At 45.3% G+C, this 22,287-nt stretch overlaps 1 protein-coding gene across 1 annotated transcript in view; it reads left to right on the forward strand.

Annotated features, from left to right (window-relative positions):
- Nucleotides 1–22,287, forward strand: part of LOC144136740 (ATP-binding cassette sub-family G member 1-like) — a 60,590-nt gene that overhangs the window by 18,007 nt on the left and 20,296 nt on the right. Inside the window, exon 2 of the mRNA XM_077669316.1 lies at nucleotides 5,765–5,887. Coding sequence (XP_077525442.1) covers nucleotides 5,765–5,887 — 123 coding nt within the window. The remainder of the gene's footprint in view (nucleotides 1–5,764; nucleotides 5,888–22,287) is intronic.

Genomic DNA, 22,287 nt, shown 5'->3' on the forward strand with positions numbered 1-22,287 from the left:
AGCCGGAAAAAGAATTTTATGCGTTTTTTTCATATATATTTACTTGCTTAAAAAATTAGGCTATCAAAAAATTGAAGGCTTTGATAAAAGAGTTTGCCCTAGGTTGTGCAGAAACTTAATAAGACGTTCCCTCTCTCCCAGGTGCCCTGTAACTGCAAAAAAGCCTTGACTGTCAAAGGAGAACTGCAGAATAGAACGTCTGTCCTTCTAAAGCACTGAAATGAAAGTAACATAACTCGCAATTCCAGACGCACTATTTTACTCGCGTGGCGAGGGTTTGGAGACTTAAGGGCGCCAAAAGAAAAAAAAAATTCGGTACACTCATAACTTTTATGAGAACCGCATTCTTGGACATTGAGTTAATGCGTCCATCATTTCATGCTTATAAACTCCTTTTAAAAAGGGTTTTAATGTTTAAAGCTAAGTCAAGAATTCTCCCAAGATTTTTTTTCTCTACTGAATGACCAACTCTTCTCAATATTGCCTCTCCCAACGGGACGCTTTGTATGCGCAACGCCCATTCAGTTAATCTATGTTCGCATTATGTTACTTACGCGATGGAGCTTACGGGAAGTCCCTGTGCACATCTTCACTCGAAGCCGTACCCTGTGATCATAAAGTGCACGAATCCTTGCTACAGTCGCTTCTTTAGAATACTGTGGGTTTCCCAGAATAGGTTCTCCTCGCTGCTCACGTTGAAAATACGGCGCGTTATGACGACCATACTTTCGTTCGTTTCGTCTTCCAAGAACGAGAGGCCCTGTTCGAGTTTTTTTTTTTCTTTTGGGGGGGGGGGGGGGGGCGTTTACGGAGACGTGTTCCGAATATTAAGCGCCTCCTTTTCCATTGCTCAAGCTCCAGCCGAATCGATTCATTGTGACGTGGACGGGAGAGGTCTTCGGGTCGACACTCCCCGAGTTGACGCTGGAACCAATCTCTCTTCAAAACCCGTTATAACCAGTGCCGGTGATTTTGCACTGCACCAGGACATTCACAGCGCCTTCCCACGGGACAATAAATATTATGTGAGTTGTGTGCTACCTTGTTTGCTTGCGAACGAACATCGGGCATCTTTTTAGATTCGGGTTTCTACGCTTTTTACCATTCACTCTGAAAAAGTACCCGGATGCGATTTCTTCTCTCTTCTTGTTTTTTTCTCACGCGAAATCTTTCCTCTCAGTGTTCAAGCTGCCACGTTTGCCATAAACAAGGTCCAAGCGCTCTTGTCGGTAATCCAGCTCACTCTTTGTGCAGTATTTATTCCTTCTTCGGTACGTTTACTGCCAGCTAGTCGCGCCCGCGCGGTGGGGAGTAAGAAACCCGGGACAATAAAGTTTGCCAGTCACGTACGGTGCGCGTTGTGGCTTTCACGTTCACCGCCTCAGCGCTAAGTTCAACAGCCGTTTAGAATACATAACGGGTCTTTCTAAGAAATAACGACGAACTCGACAGTTGTGGTCACAATTGAGAAGCAAGCCTTCGGAAACCGACATTCTGAAAGGATTCCTCATCATTTTTCGGTATTACAAATAAACAAGCGCAGTGAGTAGATTGCTCGGTTGTGGTAGTCGCTGTGAAACATCAAGAGCATAAGCGCCACGAAACACGGGAAAATCCACAGCATGCGTCTCTTCGCTTAAACAAAGCTAATCTCCTTGCCCACGTTTCCTTTTGGCTGCGTCGAAAAGTTTACGCCCGTTCATCAGAAATTCAAGGGTCCTTATCTGTTCATCATCCTGTGTGACAGATTGTGACCCTTGTCAGGCGAACTGCACGCCGCTGCGTTGTCTTTTTCTGTGCCAGCTGTTCGTTTTCCAGTGTGGAGAAGCAACCGTTTCGGTCTCACTTTCTGCTGACTTTACATGCTTTAGAGGCTGGGGAATTACGTCTTTTTGTCAGTAAATTCAATTGTCTATTTTCTTGTTTGTCTTTGTCATATTTTTATTGCGTACTCGAAACCAAACTATTCCATTGTGTGCAACTGATGCTTCATTTTACATCCGCTGCTGACTCGTTGCGGTGCCCTTCTCCTCTCCTGCTGTGGTAATCGTGTTTTGTCATACCGCAATGTGCTGACAACTATTTGGTTCGGCGGTATATTCTCGCCATTCTGGATTTCGCGTTTATTCACCTGCACAGTGTGTGACGTCGTCATACTGAGCGTCTCAGTGTCAGTAATTTGAAAACTACAGGCGCGGTTTAGCTGGGCGTTTAGTGAGTTTGCATAAGGCTTTCGAAAGCCACTGTGGCGGATGACAGTGCAGAATGTGTGAATATTAGTGTGCTCTCTCTGAATGCGCGAGCATTTCTTCTGGTGTCTTCGCGCCGTGTATCTACCGTCTCTTTCAATATTCGAATCCAAGTGTTCGCAAGCAGCAGCAGCGGGACATATCAGCCAATACTCTAGAACGCCAGGTAGAAATTCACATCAACAGTGCCTATAAGAACGAAGAACTGTTGGTATAATGGATGCAACGCACACATTAGTAAGGGCGAAACTTGCTTGGAACTTACCCAATGATATTATAAGCGCGCACCTGGTCAGACGCTCCCCCGAACTGGCTTGAAGTATGCATGGCCATGCGAATGAGAGAAAAGATCAATTCAATTTTCCTGCGTGAAGTCCGCATGATTCTTCTTTCTGTCCAATTTTCTTTTTATTGGAAGTGTCGTCACGAGTAACTGATCGTTATGGCAGGCTTTTTGGCCGCTTAAGCGCAGCAGGGCGCTAATATATCTGCGAACAACTTTCGCCTATGATGCTTCTTGAGTCATTCTTTCCCGAACCATTCTGATACTTGTGACTGTTGCTCACCCCTACCCCGCTAAAAGAAAAATGTTCCATTTGCAGCGGCTAACCAAAAAGACGTGGCGCTCCCTGCAGTTTCCGCTTGCAGTATTAACACTGAGACATGCTAAAAGCATGTGTACTGAAATACCCTTTCAAAAGAGCCGTAAAGCTTACTTCCAAGCGACCCCTCCTTAGCTTACTGCCTGAAGCGATGTGGAGAACCACTTTGAAAATATGCACTCTACACGCCTAGGGTGCGAGTTCCGTGTGATTTCTTGCTCCCTGCAACCGCTGTCAATATCATGTTGGGTCTGCCTAAGACTGGCCTACAAGGCCTTTCCAGCCTTGGCCTCGCTATATTACACGCTGGACTGCTACGAATTACGCCGTCCTTCTGCCAGGCGAACAGGTCACCTCAGCGAGCGATAACTTGATTTCCGGGGAGTGTCTGGCTGCACCAGGTGCACAAAGCAGTCCAGCGACCAGTAGGGCGACGCCCGGGGTGGAAAGGTCAACAGAGATAGCTTGCCACTTAAACACGATAACAACACGTTCATGTAAGCAACATGAAGCGATCGCATAGACGACCTTGCTCTCAGTGCTGTCATTTGCTTCAAATAGTTTAAAAACTCACTTCATCACCGTAATCGCCACCGTGACTAGTCTAAGCCCACTGCAGGACAAAATTTTCTCCCATATCTCTCAAATTAGCCTTGACCTGTGCCAGCTGCTGCTGCCTCATCCCCGCAAGCTTCCTCATCTGATCTGTCAACCTAACTTTCTGCCGTCCTCTGCTATGCTAGCCTTCTCTTGGAATTCAGTCCGCCCCCCACAATCATCGCTTATCTTGCATTCGCATTACATGCCCTGTCCAAGCCCATTCCTTCTTGATTTAGGCTAGGATGTCACTAAATCGCATTTACTGACCTGTTTTGCTCCGATATTGTCTTTTAACATTATGCCTGTTATTTTCCTTTCCATGGCTCGCTCCGTGATCCTCAACTTAAGTTCCACCCTTTTTGTTAGCCTCCACGTTTTTGCCCCACAGGTGAGTACCAATAACGTGCAGCTGCTGTATACTTTCCTCTTGGGGGATTCTGGTAAACTGTCATCCATGATCTGCGAGGCTTGCGACCCCTACCCCTCTGCTGAGCCTGCGCAGGCAATTGATCATGCTCTGTAATCCGTCCCTAAGTTACTGAGTAAGGCAATGTCATTAGCCAAACGCAGATTACTACGGTATTTTCCATTAACTGTTATCTCCAACTCTTCCCAATCCAGGTCGCTGAAAACCTCCTTGAAACACGCGGTGGACAGTACTGGAGAGATTATGTTTCTCGGCCCGGCAGTCTTACTGATCGCTGTTTCGTTGCTTTTTTCATGGTTGACTACGGTGCCTCTGCAGCATCTATCGATATCTTGCAGTACATTTACATATGCCTCTTCTACTCTGTGGTTCCGTCATGCCTGAATGACTGCTGAAGTTTCAATAAGTAAAGTCTTTTCTCATAATCTATGAAGGCTATGTGTAGGGGTTGCTGTGCATTTCTATATGACCTAATTGATAGCGTGAATATGGTCAATTGTCGAGTAGCTTCACGAAAGTCAGCCTGGTACTTAGTTGATTGAAGTGTAACGCTGCACTGATTCTATTAGCGATTACCTTGTAGGCAATGGACAGTACGCTGATCGATCGGCAGTTTAATTTATTTATTTTTCATTTATTTATTTATTTATGTATTTATTTATTTATTCAAGCACCTGTATATCGCCCTATATCGCCCTGGTGGGCATTAGAATAGGAGAGTGGGGGGCGGGTATGGTAAAATGGACAAGCAGTTCATTGTATCAAAGTTGTAAGAAAAGAAAGAACACAAGCAAACAGCGAAGTGGACACAAGAAAACTCACAATTGGGTTGAGCAAAGTTGTGCTATATTGACTAGGTGCATCGGAAAACCTTCCAAGATCAGCAGTTTCAATGACATCTGGACGCAGACGAATCCACTGACAGATAGCACGCGGAAAAAACGAATTATTATATATCGACGTGCGGCAAGGATTTCCTTTATCTTGACGTCCCCTTTGACGCCCCCTTTTTTATGGATTAAGGTAATGTTAGCGTTCTTCCAAGATTCCGGTACGCTCGAGGTCATAATGCATTACGGTTACAGGCTGGCAAGTTTTCCTAGCACACTCTCCCCACCATCCTTCAACAGATCTGCCGTTACCTGATACTTAACAGCCGCTCGCCCTCTTTGCTTTGCTTCTAAGGCTTTCTTTACTTCCTCTTTCGTTAGCGGCGGGACGTCTACTTCCTCTCCGCCGCTGCCTGCGTCATTACCACACTGATTATTTCTGCTACGGCATAGATCTGTGCACAACTCCCCGGCTACCTTAAATACCTTTTTCATATGGGTAATGACCCTGCGCGGCTTGCCTCTTAGCGCGTGCATCTAATTTTTACCTAGCCTCGTTTCATCTCGACCGCTTTCAGGCCACCCAGGCTAAAATCGTTTAGGTTATAAGTGTAACACACGACTGTGGCTTCGAGCGTAAACCTGTAAACGTAATACTGCCGCATTGACGCAAGGTGTGATGGAAATATGCATATTCTCTATTCAGGATAAAGGTCTCAATAAAAAAGGGCAACTTCATTCTTTATGGTCCGCAGGGTAGCTGTGTGTACCAGTTATTTACACTATAATTTACACTTTCCTCCTGGAACACCAATCCAGCGCATCGGCCAGGCTGACTTTTTGGGACGGCTATAAGGTTCCTTTTTTTTAACGTTTAACATTTATTCCTTCAAGAGAGAACCAGTGTTTACTAACTAAAGGCATTCCCTTTTGAATGTCACGGTAAGACTATTTGTTTAAATTTCTATGTTTTGATTAGGTACAATCTTTACGACATAACGCTTTTGGTGAAGCAGAAAACACGTGATCATAGCCTTTTCTTTTCGTTCTGTGCAGTAACTGTGGACGACCAGAGGTCGATAGCAAGCTCCATAGACAGCAGGGCGAGTGGCAGTCGAAACTTCGAGAACATCAAAATAGAGTGGAAAAATTTGAGCTTCACAGTAAAGGACGGTAAAGGTGAGTGGTTTGAAAAGTTTTCCAAGAATACAAAATATATATTCATCACATGAAGTTTATTAGAAATTTGACACCAGTTGTGTGTGTGTTGTATTTATCTCGTTAGCTTGTAACCAATAAGCAAGTAATTTTGTTTAGGAAATCGTGGAGTTGAAATGGAAATGTACTTACGTAGTTGCAGTTGACAAAAGTTACCCACAGAATAATACGGGGAACAACTGGCCAATTTTTGTCATAAGGGTAAGTTGAAAAACTACTGAGCACTAATACCCGGAGCGCAGTCACCACTTTGCACAAAGTAATATCGTTTTCGAACCAGAAGCACTTGAAACCCAACACTTTGAATTCAACATTTTTTTTCACGATTGTGTTCAGTCTGGCTGTGTCTTGCAGGACTCCAAGAAAGCGTTCGATAACTTCCCTCCAGCGTGGCTGCACTACTAGTTTCGTTCTGAGTGGGCTGCAGGAAAATGTTATGAACAAGATTTGCGAATGCTTACACAACCGAATTCATTTTTTTTTCAAACTGTTGCGAATGTGATTTTGCTTAATTTTATTATGAGTTTTGCGTATAACGCGCTGTACCCTTTTGTAGCACTGCCACAGAATAACGAAACTGACACAGAGAGCGTGAAACTAACAACTCTTAACTTAGTCATGGCGGTTTTCAATTTTTATGCAGAGCAATGCACGCGCAAAGAGAATAGAACGAAAGCTATGAGAAAAAAGAAAGAGCAAAAGGTCAAGAATGAAAGCACTGTACACCAAGCAAGATCCCGCACTTCAACATGTCCAGTTCATTCTCTGACACCGACAATGAAACATTGCTCACACGTCTTGGCTTTGGCAGGTCTGATCGTGAGAGGCTTCTAACCGCGACATGTGTGTGCAGTGTTTCATTGTCACTAACAGACAGCAAACTGGACATGCTGAAGCTGCCCCTGTGAATCTGCTGAAGCATGGCGTCTTTCTTCGGGTATTATGCTTTCGTTCTTCATCTTCTGGATTTTGGTATTTCTTTTATCGTTGATTTGGTCCTAATCATTTTCCCCGAGTCTTTCAGTATAAAAAACGGAAACCGTCGTGTCTAAGCAAAGAGGTATCAGCTTCGCTCTATGTATGTCTGTGTCCTTTGTTCTGTGGTGGTACCGCAAAAAGCCGCACTGCGTCGAAAGCAAAGTTACGTACAACCATCTAAGCTCACTCCTCGCGCGCCTAGTGCCGTAGGCGTGAGATGAGTGACTATCATTTAATGCGCCGTACAAAAGCGACCCGTAGGTGTTGTCCATACGTATACTGTTGTGGGATTTAGCAGTGATGTGATAGACAAAGGAAGGCTGCGCATTCCGTCAATGCCAATTTTTCTCCTTCACCCACAGGAGCCCAACAGGTTTTCTTTTCAACTGATGAATTTTGAGGGTTTGCTAGGACAAATATCCTGATATTTACTTTTACGCAAATCTTACCTGGTAGCGAGGAGTAGAATATATTTCCCTTAAGTGAGTAGGCTGCACAATTTCATAAAACACAATTTTCACAAAGCGTCGAAGAAAATATGAGAGCAACTTTTCTCACTATAACGTAGGGTTCGTACAGAAGCACGCCTGTGTGACATGCGATTCTCACTTCAGAAGCCTATATGCATTCCCTAAAGGGGTTCAGGACAGCTTCGCAAGATTTGCCAGCGATGGTTACAGATGTAACTATACTAGGCACAGTTACAATTTTAATCATACAAACAAGGCAGGATCAGATGGGTTGCTCACCGCCGCCTTATGTACGAAATATTAGTTACACTTAACCGTATACATTTTGAGGAAACCGGGAATGAATAAGGAACTTTGACTTCTACTTCCGCACATTTTTCTCACGTCACGTCACGTGACCACAATTCAAAGGACGGTTCTTTTTCCTTTCTGCGCCTGAATGGATGAAGTTGGCACGTAATATTACTAACTGTGAAAGTAAGTAAAGTGTTGTCTCCTGCAATTATATCTAAAAAACTTTGTTTTTATTCTCGAAGAGTTCGCCTTAGTATGTACTATCGCGATGGAAAGGAACGCGAACAGCCTAGGTGCTCCGCTGTTGGAATTTCTTTTAATCCCGCTTTTACCTAGGCGGTGAAAAAAAAGGCGGCAGAGTCGTTCTGGAATGCGCCACGGACGACTCTAGAGCCTTTTTACAACTACCAAAGTAAAAACGTGATGAAAAGAAATGCGAACAGTGGAGCACATAGGCTCCGCCCTGTTCGCGTTCCTTTCCATCGCCCCTGTACGTTCTCCTCCTGTTTATGAGCACCTAAATGGCACACGTCCTCGGCAGGAACACATTTTCCTTTCATGACCTGCCCAATGTGCGCCATCGCCCCCCCCCCCCCCCTTCTAAATATATCGATTGGGATGAAGCACCAGGTAATCTTAATAGACACCGCAGAAATAAATTTGCGCAATCACCATGTCCGGAGTAAAAAAAGCACATACAGTTTGACACTCGCACTCACTATGCTAGCTTTCAAGAACGATGGAGACCTGTGATCGAGTACACGGACGTCTGTAATCTACCTAACAAAGAATTTGGGATGCGTCCAGAGCTTCGAAGCGACATTTTTCTTTCCCTCTCCCCGCATAAACGCTGGAAGCATAGCGCTTTCCAGGTATCGCCACCCGGTATAGTCGAGGTCTGCTGATCAGCCTGTCACGAGATCGGCCTTTCCAGCCGAGAGCAATGGCAGTTTACTAACATATCCACACAACGAAGAGAGAACAGGTTTTTCAAGAGAAATCATCCCGTCAGTTACAGCGTTCAGTTCGCGTGAGTCAAACTTCCTTCCTCGAAGCTGATCGATTCAAGGCGTGGTCAGGCAGCGTAGCAGAGATGGTGTAGTTTCCCACATCTGAATTTGCTGCGGCGCCAAAGAAAGTCATCGTAAGATGCATGGAGTCATATTCTGTGCTCTGCCTGAAGGAAAACATATATGCATAGCGAATTAGCTTCCGCTCTTTTTCTGGAAAGTTGAGTTTTAGTCAGGTTAAAAAAGAAAATATTGTTAAGCAGCAAGGCCGCGTCCGCTGCGGCCTTTCCACTGTTGCACCGAACTTCCCGCAGTCTCGGAGCTGTTGTTTTCTCATTCCGACGTTGAGGAAAGAGAATGTATGCAGCTTGACGGGCGGTTTCTTGCTGCCAACATGGCGCACGATGGTGCCGGAATAAGAGAGTCTGTCAGGCATCAAGAAAGATTGGAACTTTTGTTGGTTCCGACGTACTTTGTTGCCAGCTGAGCGCTTGCCAACAAGCACTATTGCAATTAGAATTCGCCTTTTGCTTCTATTTGTTGCAGATCCCACTAGTTGTGTCGCTGCAAGCGATGCAACGAAAGCTCGCTTTGAGAAATTAATGCTTTTTCTTTTTAACAAATTTTCTCAGCTGTTATTACTAACAGCAAGCGTTTTTCAGGAGCTAAACACGGAATACCAGTATTTTTCCTTGATATCTGCGCAATGTACAACGTTCCGCAGGCTTTTGTTGAGATCTGCAGCAGCTGTAAATTTATTCCTCTCAATATTAGGTTTTAATTTGCTGTTCAAATTTACCTGCATGAAAGAAACATCGTTTTTTTTATGGTAAAAAAAAGGAGGCAACAGCATTGGCAGCTTTAATTTTGAAATAATAAAAAATAGGAAAGCAAAAAATTGTCTTTACATGAAAGCAATTGCTTTTTAAAGTTGGCTGAAGCATTTTTAAGCCCACGCTCCTGGCTGAGGACTGGCACGAAGCCCTTTACCCGAAAACACACCATTTCGATCACTGGCTATTTGCCACAGGTCTCAAAGCCGGCGAAGAATTAATACCGAGAACATCAGGTACATTTTTTATCGAATTAATCTGTTGTAAGAGGCTGGCGCTGGCGGACTCTTCTAGATCTCCCAAAGGAAGACATCGGAACCATTTTCCACTTCTAACCCTTCCTGGCACCCTTCTTTTACATGTACTGCCTCCCTCCTCCTTTACGAACAATCCAACATGCGATCTTCTGCTTATAAGCAGAGTACCTCAGTGAAGCGGTGCCGCATCTTTTTGTGAAGTCCTGGCAAACGGAAACAAACCTTAGGGTCTCACTTAGGCCTCCCAGACAGCACAAGCAATTGGCCCAACATTGGAACCGTATTGGCAAAGGCCGGCCCTACAAAAGACCAGGATGGGGCCATCCTGTTGCAATATTGGGCAGATGACCTCTGCTGCTTGGGAGCTGACTCTTGAAACACGGTTTCCATCGAACTCAGTCAGCTCTTATGAGGCGTAAAATCCCCCCATATATCATGTACTTTAGCTCAGGGGTCAAAGACCTTGCCTTCCGAATCTAAAGAAGAAAAGCGGGGTATTTCCAGTTTTTGCGGGATTCCGCGCACTGCCAGTGACCGATAAGGAATCTGCGCTTCTCCTCTCACGAATCTTAACAAGCCACGCCGCGCTCGCGACTGGCAGCGCCATTTGTCTCCCTGCACCGTGCCTCCCCCCCCCCCCCCGCCTCCTTTGTTTGCTTTCAGTGCCTAAAATGCTAAAACAAAATAATTCTGGTACATACGGGTAAGTTATCCGTCGGTATGTTTCCTGAAATAATTGAAAATAATTAAAGGCGCCAAAACACACACGCACACACAAAACAGAAGACAGCTGGGCACAGCGCCACTGACAATAGCTTTAATTTGCAAGAAAGAGGCAAAAATATGGCCTGAGTCGGGGCACGCGCAAAGAACGCATCCACACATCAAGTGCGACATGATAAACAACGCTAAAAAAAACTTTTCCTTAGCCTTAGATAACATTTTATAAGGGTGAGAAAAAAATTTTTTGAGCGTTCGTTATCATGTCGCACCTGATGCATGGATGTGTTCTTTGCGTGTGCTGAGACTCAGGCCATATATTCACCTGTCCTGCAAATTAAAGCAGTTGTGAGTGGCACCCCTGTCCCGTTGTCTTCTCTAGTGTGTGTTTGTTTTTTTTTTTTGGCACCTGTAATTATTTACAATCAGCAGCCACCAGCTCGCCCAACAGGAAGTTATTTTATTCCTAGATTAATTTGTCGAATTCACCTATAGCGTCGACCTCGAGTGTGCTAAACGTTCATGGCATCTATAGTGCCCTCGCAGTGCGATGCTAATTTGCTTAAGAATTAAAATATTAAGCCTTATCTACGATACTGCTAAAGATCTGAATACGTATAGCTGTGAGTACACAATTTATGCTCACCCTCCCCTATCCATTTCTCATTATACCTAATGCAAATCATCTCGAATAAAAAAGAAGATATGGAATTAATGGAGTGCTTTCAGACATGGCTCGAGAGCAAGCCTGTGGCAACTTTTGTTCATTGCTGGAAGTCTCACAGCGCTGTTCCTGACCTACCGTAGCTTAGTCTTCTTGATGGTGCAGGACATTGAAGAGTTCTTGCTTCCAGTAAGTTCGCGCAGCTAGCTGTCTCTCAGTGTTTCAGATGGGATGACGGGCTGAGTACGCACACAATATCTACTTGGACCAGGGTTGATGCTGCAGCAGAATTGACAAGCAGAGAGTTAAAATAAGCTGTGCATTATGGACGTCAGGTGTAAATGACCAGATAATCGCGCCTCACTGTGGTGCGAACATATCACAGGCATTAAAACAGGTTCCGTCACTCCCGTTCGCTACAATCGCCCGGCACGGCGTGCCGCTGGCTACGTTGGCTGCGAATGCACTGCGGAAATAGAAAAGCTGCGTTTTTGAGCAGTGTTTGCAGATTCCTTTTTATTTCTTCGCTGATGACCTTTTGTGACGTTGACGCTTCAGCCATAGACACGTTCCAGCGGCATGAATGTGTTTTCTTCAAGGCAGCATAATGGAAAAGGTGCCGAATGCAACGAACCTCCGAAATCTTCGAGCTGTGCCGATCGAAGTCGGTCCTTCAGCCAAGCACAACCAACTTCGTTTTGGTTTGAGGCCGTTTTAACGCTTTTACATATCTGACAGTTAAATGTCAGATGCTTGATAGGTTTTAAAGCGCAGTTCTTTTTATTGTACAACGTAGTATGAGGAAGCCATGTTAAGACTATCAGGCGATACACGCAACGCAATGACATCAGAGGATAGAGTCAGCATTACAGGTGACAATGCAGCGATTTTTAAGCTCGCGCGCTTACGCGGTATATTGGACAGCATATGTCACCTGGTCACGAAAACGCTCAGCAAAACTCCTCGATTCACCGTACTTGCGTGCCCATTAGAAAGAGAAACTGGTGATGTATCGCGATCAGCAATAACGCTCTTCCAAGACTTCAAGATGACAGTTAAAAGTAAACTGGGCAACTGCAGATTGCGTTCGTGCTCGCACGTTATAATAATAGGTAGGTGTAGATTGAAGACAGTTCCTCTCGGTAGTGACGCTGCCAACTTTGCGAGTCATTCTTTATTCTTTTTATAATGTTTTCCCTGCTTTCCAACTCATGCTGGATATGTTCAGCACACTACGACGAGAACAATTCAGAACTGCCTATCTGCAATAAGAAAGGCTGCAAACGTACAACCTAAGCTTGACAGGAAATTTAGTGCCACACGTGTGACCCCTTAACCCTTTAAGACGCTTTATATACGATTGTTTAGGAACCGAACTTCCTGTTTTTTTCTTAGAGTGTGTGACTGCCAGCACTAATATACATTTCGTTCAGGCGAATTTCGTTCATATCGCAAATGGGCGGCTTTTTATTGCAACCAGCCAAAGCAATAAATAACATTTGACAAAACAATGAGCTTGACACCACACCCAATGCCATTTTTAGGCGGAGATATTTTGTCCCCATTTTAATAACACAAAATTTTCCCATCAATTTCTACCGTTTTGTGCGCCTTCGAAGCAGAAGTGATCCCACGATGCCTGGGGTGTTTATATTGTAATCCTGGCATTTCAATGTTGCAAATTTCAACGATTGGGACACTTCGTACGATATGATTTAATTGCCTGTGAGAAATTAGCCGTTGTTTTTCGCATTGGAAAACGAATGCATTGTCTTTGAGTGGGATATACTATTTAAGCAGAAAAATGTTTGTTCTGAATCGGAAAAGTGAGCGGTTCCTGAAAGGGTTAACCACAAACTGCTGGGTATTGAACAGTGAGAACATACGCTACACAGTATCAGCAGTGGCAGTTTTGGAATAGTCTGCTCCCAAGCTCCTTACTACGTATCCAACTTTATTGACACGCCTTCACTCGAACGCATTCTGGCGGTTGCTACCTTTTAAAAACGAGGACAGCCGTTTGTCATTCTGGCTGATTTTAGGCTTTCCTTGTTGAATTCATCTTCCATTGCACCTTCCTTGCCGAAATGAGAGCGCAAAAGTCTGGGGGTTCTGAAATATCCTTAATTAGCGCCGGTTAACAATGTGCATGATCTAATGAATAACTTGTAAAGGCTTTGCGTTTGTATAAAAACGAAAATTCAACTAAAATTATCATGTACACTAGGGAGGACTCCTGCGCTTCTCCTAGGGGTCCAACAGGATTTCTATGAAGCAGAATTGCAAGAATTTTCATGCGCTCTGCGATGTCAGTGTACCTGAAAGGGCTCCATGGGTTCTACATTAATCCAGAGCATTCACAGCACTGTATTTCATATCCCTCGTGCAGCCTCCGGGCGTTAAATCGCACATACGACAGGCATCATCTTCGGTATCTGGTGGGATCAAGAGGCGACGTGGAGACCGTCCATTTCACTTCAACCCTCTCTTGCTCCTCGCCCACTACTCGCCTATTCCTGATTGCTCAGCAATAGGCTTTCAAAGCAGCTTTTTCAAAAATTAGCATTCGCTGATTTATGCCTCCGCACCTTAAGTGTGTCTCCTAGCTCGCAAGACTCGTCCTGGGAAGCGCTGACTCCTCGTAATCGGAACCCGCCTGTTAGGCCGTGGAAACCAGCCAAGGTGATTTTCTGCTATTGTTTCCAAGCTCCGACTCAGCGCCTGCAAATTGATTACACGTGCCAGCAGTTTGTTGCTAAAGCGGCGGACTTAGAGCACCTTTCTGCTGCTCTTCAAATTAGCCGGGCACGTCGCGTGGTGGTAAACACGTTGCGGAAGACGAAGCAAGAAAGAGAAATTGAGGACCTCCAAAAAATGAAAAAAAGAACAGGAGACGCGACCGACGAAGTCATCTCTGCCTGCCGTATCGTCAACGGTGAAGCTCCCCACTAGAGCACTAAAAGCAGCCAAAAGAGTGAAAGACGACGTGGAGTAAACATGTCTGTAAGTTCGACATGAGCCAAGAACCAGCCGGTTACATGATGACATCTGTTGCAGTGCCATGGATATGCGTGGGCACAGGGAAAATTAGTGTTGCATGCGCAGTTATAGACACCGCATCTGTGCTCGGTACCTATAAAACTTTCCTAAGAAAATATTAAGCATGCCGTTCGACTAAATGACCGCGGCTTGCTGCCACAAGTGGCTCTTTGGTCCATTGTTTAGGGGAATCCGCCAAAGTGGAGTCGATTTGTAATAAAGGAGTAATTCGTTAGCATCCACCCAGGCGCAGCCATACAGCTACAAAGGAAAGCCTTACAGTTTTTCACAGAAATTTCGTAGTTGAAGAAAAATTCCTCCTGTTCCGCGGTTCAAACCCTGGACCACCGCGTCACCGGATCAGTCGCTCTACCAACTGAAATATCGGGGACGGCTAGCATAAGGGAGGAACACAGTTTTGGAAAAGTCGCGCTGTTGAGATTTCCCACTTCGCTCCAAGTTCCAGGCTACCTCCACGCTGGAAGCCACTGGCATTCTTTTGTGAGAGTAGTGGTGACAGGACCTCGCGTGCAGCTTTCTCAACTGACAATATCACAGAGGCCGCTGTTCCAAGTGGCTGCTTAGAAGGATTGTTGTCATGCTCGTGTCAGTCTCGACAATTCTAGAGAACCGACTGGTTATGTTCGTCAGGTAGCGTAGTGCTGATGCAGCTAACGATGGCTGTGCTGTTGGAAACAGAGTATTTTTGGGATAAAAACCATGGTCAGCGCGTATGCATATCAGAGATGACTCACTGAAGCTCACTGAAGCCAGTGTTCACAATGCTGCTCACGGAACAACAAACGAATGTCGTTTAATTGTGTATTAGAGGTTATCTACTCTATAGCAGCCAAGAATGATGGGTACTATGAAGAAAAAATTTTGGAATATAGAACGCTGCAATGCAAATCTGTATACATATCTTGGAGCATAACTCCATCCACAGCGTTAGAAATAGGAAAAAAGAGAAAAAGAAAACCACGGCACGTGCTTGCTTTTCTCTCTTTTTTAATGCATAAATTATGCATAACTAATACGCGATGCATAAATTCCAACTCTTGCGAGAGACAGCACCGCTGTATAACCCTACGTGGTTGATCTTGCCTTAGTACACAATGTCAAACAGGCGCAGCACGGAGGATACTGCAACCAGTTTCCGCGCCATCTTTTCAGCGCTATTTAAACACCGAAGTGGCATAGATGACCCACTGACGTCACTGCCGCGTCTTGGTTTCCTCGCAGAAAATATTGCTGAAATTAAATTCCCTTTCACGCAAGCACCCTACGTCACGAAGAGTGCAGACATTTACGCGCGCGCTTTATTACTTCGAAACGGGGAAGAAAAGAAAGATCTGCACTTCGTCATCGTCATGAAAGAATGCAGCAGCAGACGTCAGGCGTCTTCTCATTTACCTCCTCTGAACGAAAAGAAAACTAAAGGCAAAAACGCGCGAATCCCGTCGGTGGCCGAGGTGATCCCTTCGATTTTTTACCTCGCCGCGTCGCGATGACGACTTGCCTCCGCCAAGGTCTTTCGCAAGGTGTTCCTTGCGAAAAAAAAGCGCATCACCGCGTTCATCTCTCTCTCCCGCTGCCCTCTCTACGTTCAAGTGCACACGCACCGGGGCTTTCCCTACAAGCATACATATTCATAGTGCGCACTTTGCGGGGACGGATAATCGTCATCTGGACGACGAGGCTTCGAGGAGGCGCATCGATATATTGTGCCCAGTCTTCCTGGTGCATGTGCACCCAGATCACACTCGACGCAGAGCGTTCATCGGTGTCCCCCGCTTGCGCTCGCCTCGCTTCACTTGTAGCGTCGCTTGTTTTGTGCTGTGTCGTCAAAGGAAAGATTAAAGGCATGATTGGAACGCTACTCAAAAAAAAAGGAGGGCAGATCAAGCTGTGCCCAGTTGAAATAAGCCCTAGCTTCGTTTATTTCTTCCATAATTTCTGCCTACCCCGTCAAAGCGGACGACCAGTCTGCGTTCTTTGTAATCTCGCGATTATCTGCTTCGATATCAACAGTGCAGCACGATGTTTTACCAGTAATTATCTCCAAATGGGCACTGAATAGCTGTGTAAAGTCTCTACGTTAACAGAGTTGCCTCTTCGTAAGCTTGAGTCAAACAGAGAAGTAATGAAATCTGCAACAACTATCTGAGAGGCACAAACACAAATCAAGTTACTGTTGTGCTCTACCGTGCACACTTCAAAACCGCTACTGCAATATACTTGTGGTCGCTCTACCCTTAACATTAATAACATATTTAATGGTTGGCATTTATCCAGTTATATTCTACAGTGTTATTGTATCTTATCGGTACTCACTATGGGGCAGAAACGTGGAGGCTAACGAAAAGGGTTCAGCTCAAGTTAAGGACAATGCAGCGAGTTATGGAAAGAAAAATGATAGGTTTAACGTTAAGAGACGAGAACCGGGTAGAGTGGGTGAGAGAACAAGCGCGGGTTAATGTCATCCTAGTAGAAATTAAAAGGAATAAATGGGTTTGTGCAGGGCATGTACTGCGAAGGTAAGATAACCGCTGGTCCTTAAGGGTAACGGAGTGGATTCCAAGAGAAGGCAAGCGTAGCAGGGGGCGGCAGAAAGTTAGGTGGGCGGATGAGATTAAGAACTTCGGAGATAGAGTGGCCGCAGCTGGCACAGGACAGGGTTATGTGGAGATTCGTGCGAGAGGCCTTTGCCGTGCAGTGGGCGTAGTCAGGCTAATGATGATGACGATGATGATGATGATGATTGTACAGTGATATTTCTTCTCGTTTAGTATAAACTTGGGAACAGTGTGCACGCAATAATCGGTGGCAAAACTAACTACTTGGATGTCACGTTTAACTTAATTTCCTTGGCTTTATCACCCATTATGAGTATAATAATGAAAATAAGCTATTTATTTATGAAATTTAAAATGGGAAGGGGTGTATTTCAGCAATTCAACACGAATTAAATTATGACGTAGCTCCTTTAGCAGCTTCACTGAGCGATGCTGTCAATGCAGACTCTTCGAAATCTTTTAATCATATGACTAAAAGAAGCCTGTGGCGCATGCCCTCCACCAAGAAAATTTCGCTTGGATTGTGTGTTTATCTCCTTTATATTAGGCGCCACTGAAGAATAATGCATCCGGAGATAAGTGTTCAGGAGATGCGTGTATCACTACAGGATGCAATGATTTAAACTAGAGTCTTAACACCTCTTCTCTTTGTCCTCGTCGTTCTTGGCATCCGCACCGTATTTAATTTGATATCTATTGATGAGAGATGCAGGTGATGATGATGATGATGATGATGGATTTTTATGGCGCAAGGGCATCTATGGCCAAAGAGCGCCATGGCACAAGGTGTTTTTCAAATTCTCAAGGTGGGGTCGAAGACCCATTTCCCAAGCATTTCACCCTAAATAAGCCGAGCACCAGACCAGGGGAAAGCTTGTACCCATTGTATCACCGGTGGGTACCCGGCGGCACTGGAGATCGAACCCCGCACCTCCCGCATGCGAGGCGGATGCTCAACCACTTGGCCACCGCTGCGGTAGAGATGCAGGGGATGGCTCGCTGTAATTACCATGGAGTTATCAATATTGTCATTTCCTCTTACAAAACATGGACAATCGTTCTTTTCGTGAATAAGCCGAGCATTGGTGCGCATTAAGCGTGCACTCATCTCATCTTAGTATCCCTTTGAGCATTCGCCAGTTCCTGCAGCTCAGATTGAAGAGGGTGAGGACTAGACCAGAGTGTCGCTTCTAGGGTTATTAATAATGAACACACCAGAGCTTGGTACATTCATGGTTAGTCTTCATTAAGACATGCGAAGACCAGTGAGCGTAAACAGATGCTCGGGCAAAAGAAGAGCCTGAACTATTCGTTGATGACAAAACAGAATTCTATGAAAAAGACTGTACTTTTCATATTTTTCTGTGAAAAGGCCTTGAAATTCGTGTGCAAAAAGCGTCCATAAGAAACAGTCCTGCACCTTCATGGTCGGGCCATTTACTGTCCTAAGAAGATGCGTTCATTGGGTGCTGGAAGCGAAGCTCTCTGCCTTCGAAGAACAATGTTCTAAATCCAGGGGTTGAGGAAAGTGTTCAAGGACGCGGCAGTGAAACTCCTGACTACGTACTTTGCCAGCGGTCCCTGCTGTGGTCGGGCTTATGTGCTTTGAAATCTCTGAGCGCCCCCTCGATACCCTAATCAATGCAGAAAAAATTATATCAAAGACCTATTTAAGGCCTGCTAACTGCGGTTTTGTCGTTGATGCGCGACACGGAAACCTGCGCGCACATACGCACGCCCACACACACGCTCCCACGCATACAAATGTCGCTTATGTATGGAACCGCATATATTTGCAACGTGACTGCGTTCGTGTGTTTGACTCAAGAATTGTATCTCTCGCAGTAAAGTGAGGTACACTGCACCGCCATGCAGTATTATACACTTGCACCCTGTCCTCCTGCAGATGCTATACTAATACGCGGCACTTCCGGATGCATTACTGACGCTTGGATTCCTCAGTCACAAGAGCCACAGTGTTTATACTCTGTAAACGGCTTGCTCTTCCACTTGCTTGTTCTGTGTTACCTGACGAAAGTAATGGTGCGAGTTGTAATTAGAGGGTGTCTCAGCGCTTCTACTGTAAAGGGCTACTTCGCCAAATATGAAATTAGATGCAGCCTTCTTCTTGTATTGCTTACACTTCGGAAACGCTAGAACGAGGTTTACGAAATACGCGTCGAGAAAAAAAAAACGTAATTGTTTTTCTCGCGCGATAAGCACCAGCAGACAACTCCGCGAGTGTCACAAAAGCGCTCGCAGATAACGTTTCTTGCAGAGGTCCTCAAGCAAGACAGCTGAGCAGGGGGCAGAAGAAACTGTTTGTGAAATCCAAGTCGCTTAAAAGCATGTTTCATTCATGGACGTTTCGACGGTGGCTGCTTCGCCACTGAACTGCTCGTTTGGTCGATTTACGTCTTGGAACGTGTCCATGGGTCTATACTACGGCTCGCCCACGAAACGGCAGCATGAAAAACCCCGTACATGCGAAAGACTGCCCCGGGCGCTTGATGGAGTCCCTGCCTCTTTCCGCCCAATAAGTGGCAATTAGCGATTCCTCTTTCTGTCTGCCTCGGTGTCGTTGCCTGTACCTCTACAGCAGGGCCCGCCGGTAAGCTGGCTGGTGGACTTCGGCTGTACCTCGTCTGCTGGCGGGGTAATTTATATTTTTCTTGTGTCTGTAAATTAGCGATACGTTGGCTGGGTGTGTGTCTCGCTGATGTAACTCCCGGCAGAAGATTAAGGATTGGCGCTAACAACCACAAATTTTGCGCGCTGAAGGCTTTTTCCTTTTCTTTTCTTTGAAGTGCTGGGGCAAAAAAGGAGGGTTGACACCTACTGTTCGATGGTCTTAACAACTTCTCTGAAGCTATTGGTAAGACACTGCCGAGAAAAAGAGAATCGTCGTTAAGAAGAGTTCTCTCCCAGCGGCTCTCGTTACGTGCGCCTTAATACCCAAGCAAAGCCACTAGTTAAGGAAGCAATAATCTTTGCACGTGACTCTTTGAGAAGATTTTTCTTTCTACATTTTCAGACAAGGTGAGAAACATTCGGCGTGAACGTCGTTGTGGTCCTCTACAGCGTTGTGTTTTGTAATCTAAAACTCGGTGATTAGCTGTAGTCAACAAGGGTGCCATTGAGATGCACAGGAGAGTTGTTACACGGGAGAATGTGCCACGTGCGAGTATTTTCTTCTCTGTTGAAAGACACTTCCTGAGAAGAATCTGCTGCTGCTCAATCACTTGGGTACTTGAAATAACCATGCATTGAAATGATGACTTGCCGAAGGAAACAATCCGGCAGTCAGCAAAGCTTTCGCGTCGCATCAGCACGTCGATCGTAGCGCATAATTTCGGCTCACTGCGCTGCTAAGCCGCGTCTTCTTGCTTTTTACTTTTTTAGGTGCATCTGGAATGCAGCTGGAGGGCAATCCGCGCCTTAACCTTCCTCTCTACTCCAACGCTGTAAAAAACCAGGCTCATTGTTTGGCCCATAACGTCTTGTGCAAAATCCGCTGGTGTATTCCAACAATGTTGTGCGCATGATTAAACATTGATATTCTAGTATACCTGCAAATCTTACCTCAAACAACAGACACGACAAAGTTTTCTCTATTACTCTCTACCACGTGACAACTTAGCCGAAGCATAAACCCCATTCACGTTCCGTTCGAAGGAATGAAAGGAATGATCGTTTCCTTTAAGCAGAATTATTTCCTTGAATAAAAAATGAATAGCTTGATAATGTATCGACTTAGCGTAGCGGACAATGACAGACCTCCGATTAACTGCAGGTTCATTAACCGTTAAAGACTAAATACGGTGTCGTCACGCCAGCGATGGTTTTTTTTTTTACTTCTCTGCAACGTCCGAATGGGCTTAGTTTAAAAGTTCAAATCTGCTGCGTTTTCTGGGTGCTCCAATTCAACCTTCTATTTTTCATATAATTAACGCGTATTCATTAACACGTAGCGCGTAACACGTAACACGATTAACACGTATAACGCACCGTGCATAACCGAGCGCACATAACACAGGCAGCCTAACCCATTAGGCACTGTTACTCGTTCCCGACCGGTGCACGAAAGTTGCTAGTGTTGCATATATGTACCATGAAATTTGTATGCTGCCCAGTGCTGATCACGCACAAAACATCATCACCATCATCGCCAACATCATCACCACATAAACTACGTCCACCGGCAAGACTAAGAGCCTCTTCGATATCCCTCCAATTAAACCCGCCCTTAGCAAAACAACGTGTGTGAAAATTGTTATATTATTAAGCACTCGCAATAAAACTCAAGCCACTGCATATTCGATATAAGCAACCTCTAAGTGAATGGCATGTTTAAAACATTAATCAGGAAGCTTGTAAGTTAGACGTTTAACTTATTTCAGAGCACACTGTGCTGCGCGAGTGTGCAGAAGCCTCTTCATGAAGACAGCTCAACTACAAAGGAAAAAAGTATCGAACGCCCCAGTTTCCAAAATAAAATGCGTCTCCAGAGAGTAAAGCACTCTTCTCGCTAATTCATATTAGCGAACTTGTTTAGACACCAATTGCGCAATCGTACATATGCCACAAGCGCTGGTAATGGCGAAGTCAATGGTGACAGTGAGAATTGCTCATTCAAAAGAACTGATTGCATATCTCTCAATCCAGAGTGCGGCAGTTAAAAGAGGATACAAAATATATTTGTTTTGAGACGACAGTGCTCAAAGACTCAAGCGCACCAGAGAGCACATTCCCATGCAAATACACTTCTATACACGCCTGCTTTGCTTTCAATTTCAAGGAAACGCTGACGTGTCGTAGGCAGTAACACGTGCCATGGTGAGCGGTGCTTCAACAGATTGCGCAATCACCCCTTATGTGATCCCTTTATGTACCTTTTGGCACAGGGCCAACATTGGTTCAAGTTCTCTATAAGCGAAGATACCATCGTGCCGGTTGCTCCCGCAGAATTATTTTGCGTGCCCATCCCCGCTTAACGCCTACTACCGGACGTCACAGCTCACGAAATCTCTGCAGTCGACGCAGCCTCGAAGTGAAGGCGATGCATACAAACGACGTCACAGGGGAATCCGCCTCGTCCACGTGCTTTGAGTCTTTTGCACTGTGCGTTTACTTGATGTTGCCCTGACACTGCTGCAGGCAGAAATCTTATCACGGGGCGCTCAGAAGCATCCGATCTGTGAGACACTCGGTTCAATAAGAAGAATGGTTTGCCGGGGAGAGGGGGGGGGGGGGGGGGTAGCAGGCAGCTTTAGACCAGTTAGCCGCCCATGATATCCGATCACGATGTCTACATTTCCAAGTACTGTGAAACCTTTCTCTTCAGCCCCCTGACCTGGCACTTTGACACATAAAAAACACGAAAAGCCACATTAGAGAAGTAAGTACGGAGAACAGGTGTCGTCGCTGATGTATGCGGGCCAGTAACCGCGCAGCGTTTTGAGCGCAACAACTCCTCTTCCAACCGTCTCTTATCCTCTCTTGCGAAGGGTCTCTGACGAA

The sequence above is a fragment of the Amblyomma americanum genome, chromosome 6 (genome assembly GCF_052857255.1).
Source record: "Amblyomma americanum isolate KBUSLIRL-KWMA chromosome 6, ASM5285725v1, whole genome shotgun sequence".
NCBI lineage: Eukaryota > Metazoa > Arthropoda > Arachnida > Ixodida > Ixodidae > Amblyomma > Amblyomma americanum.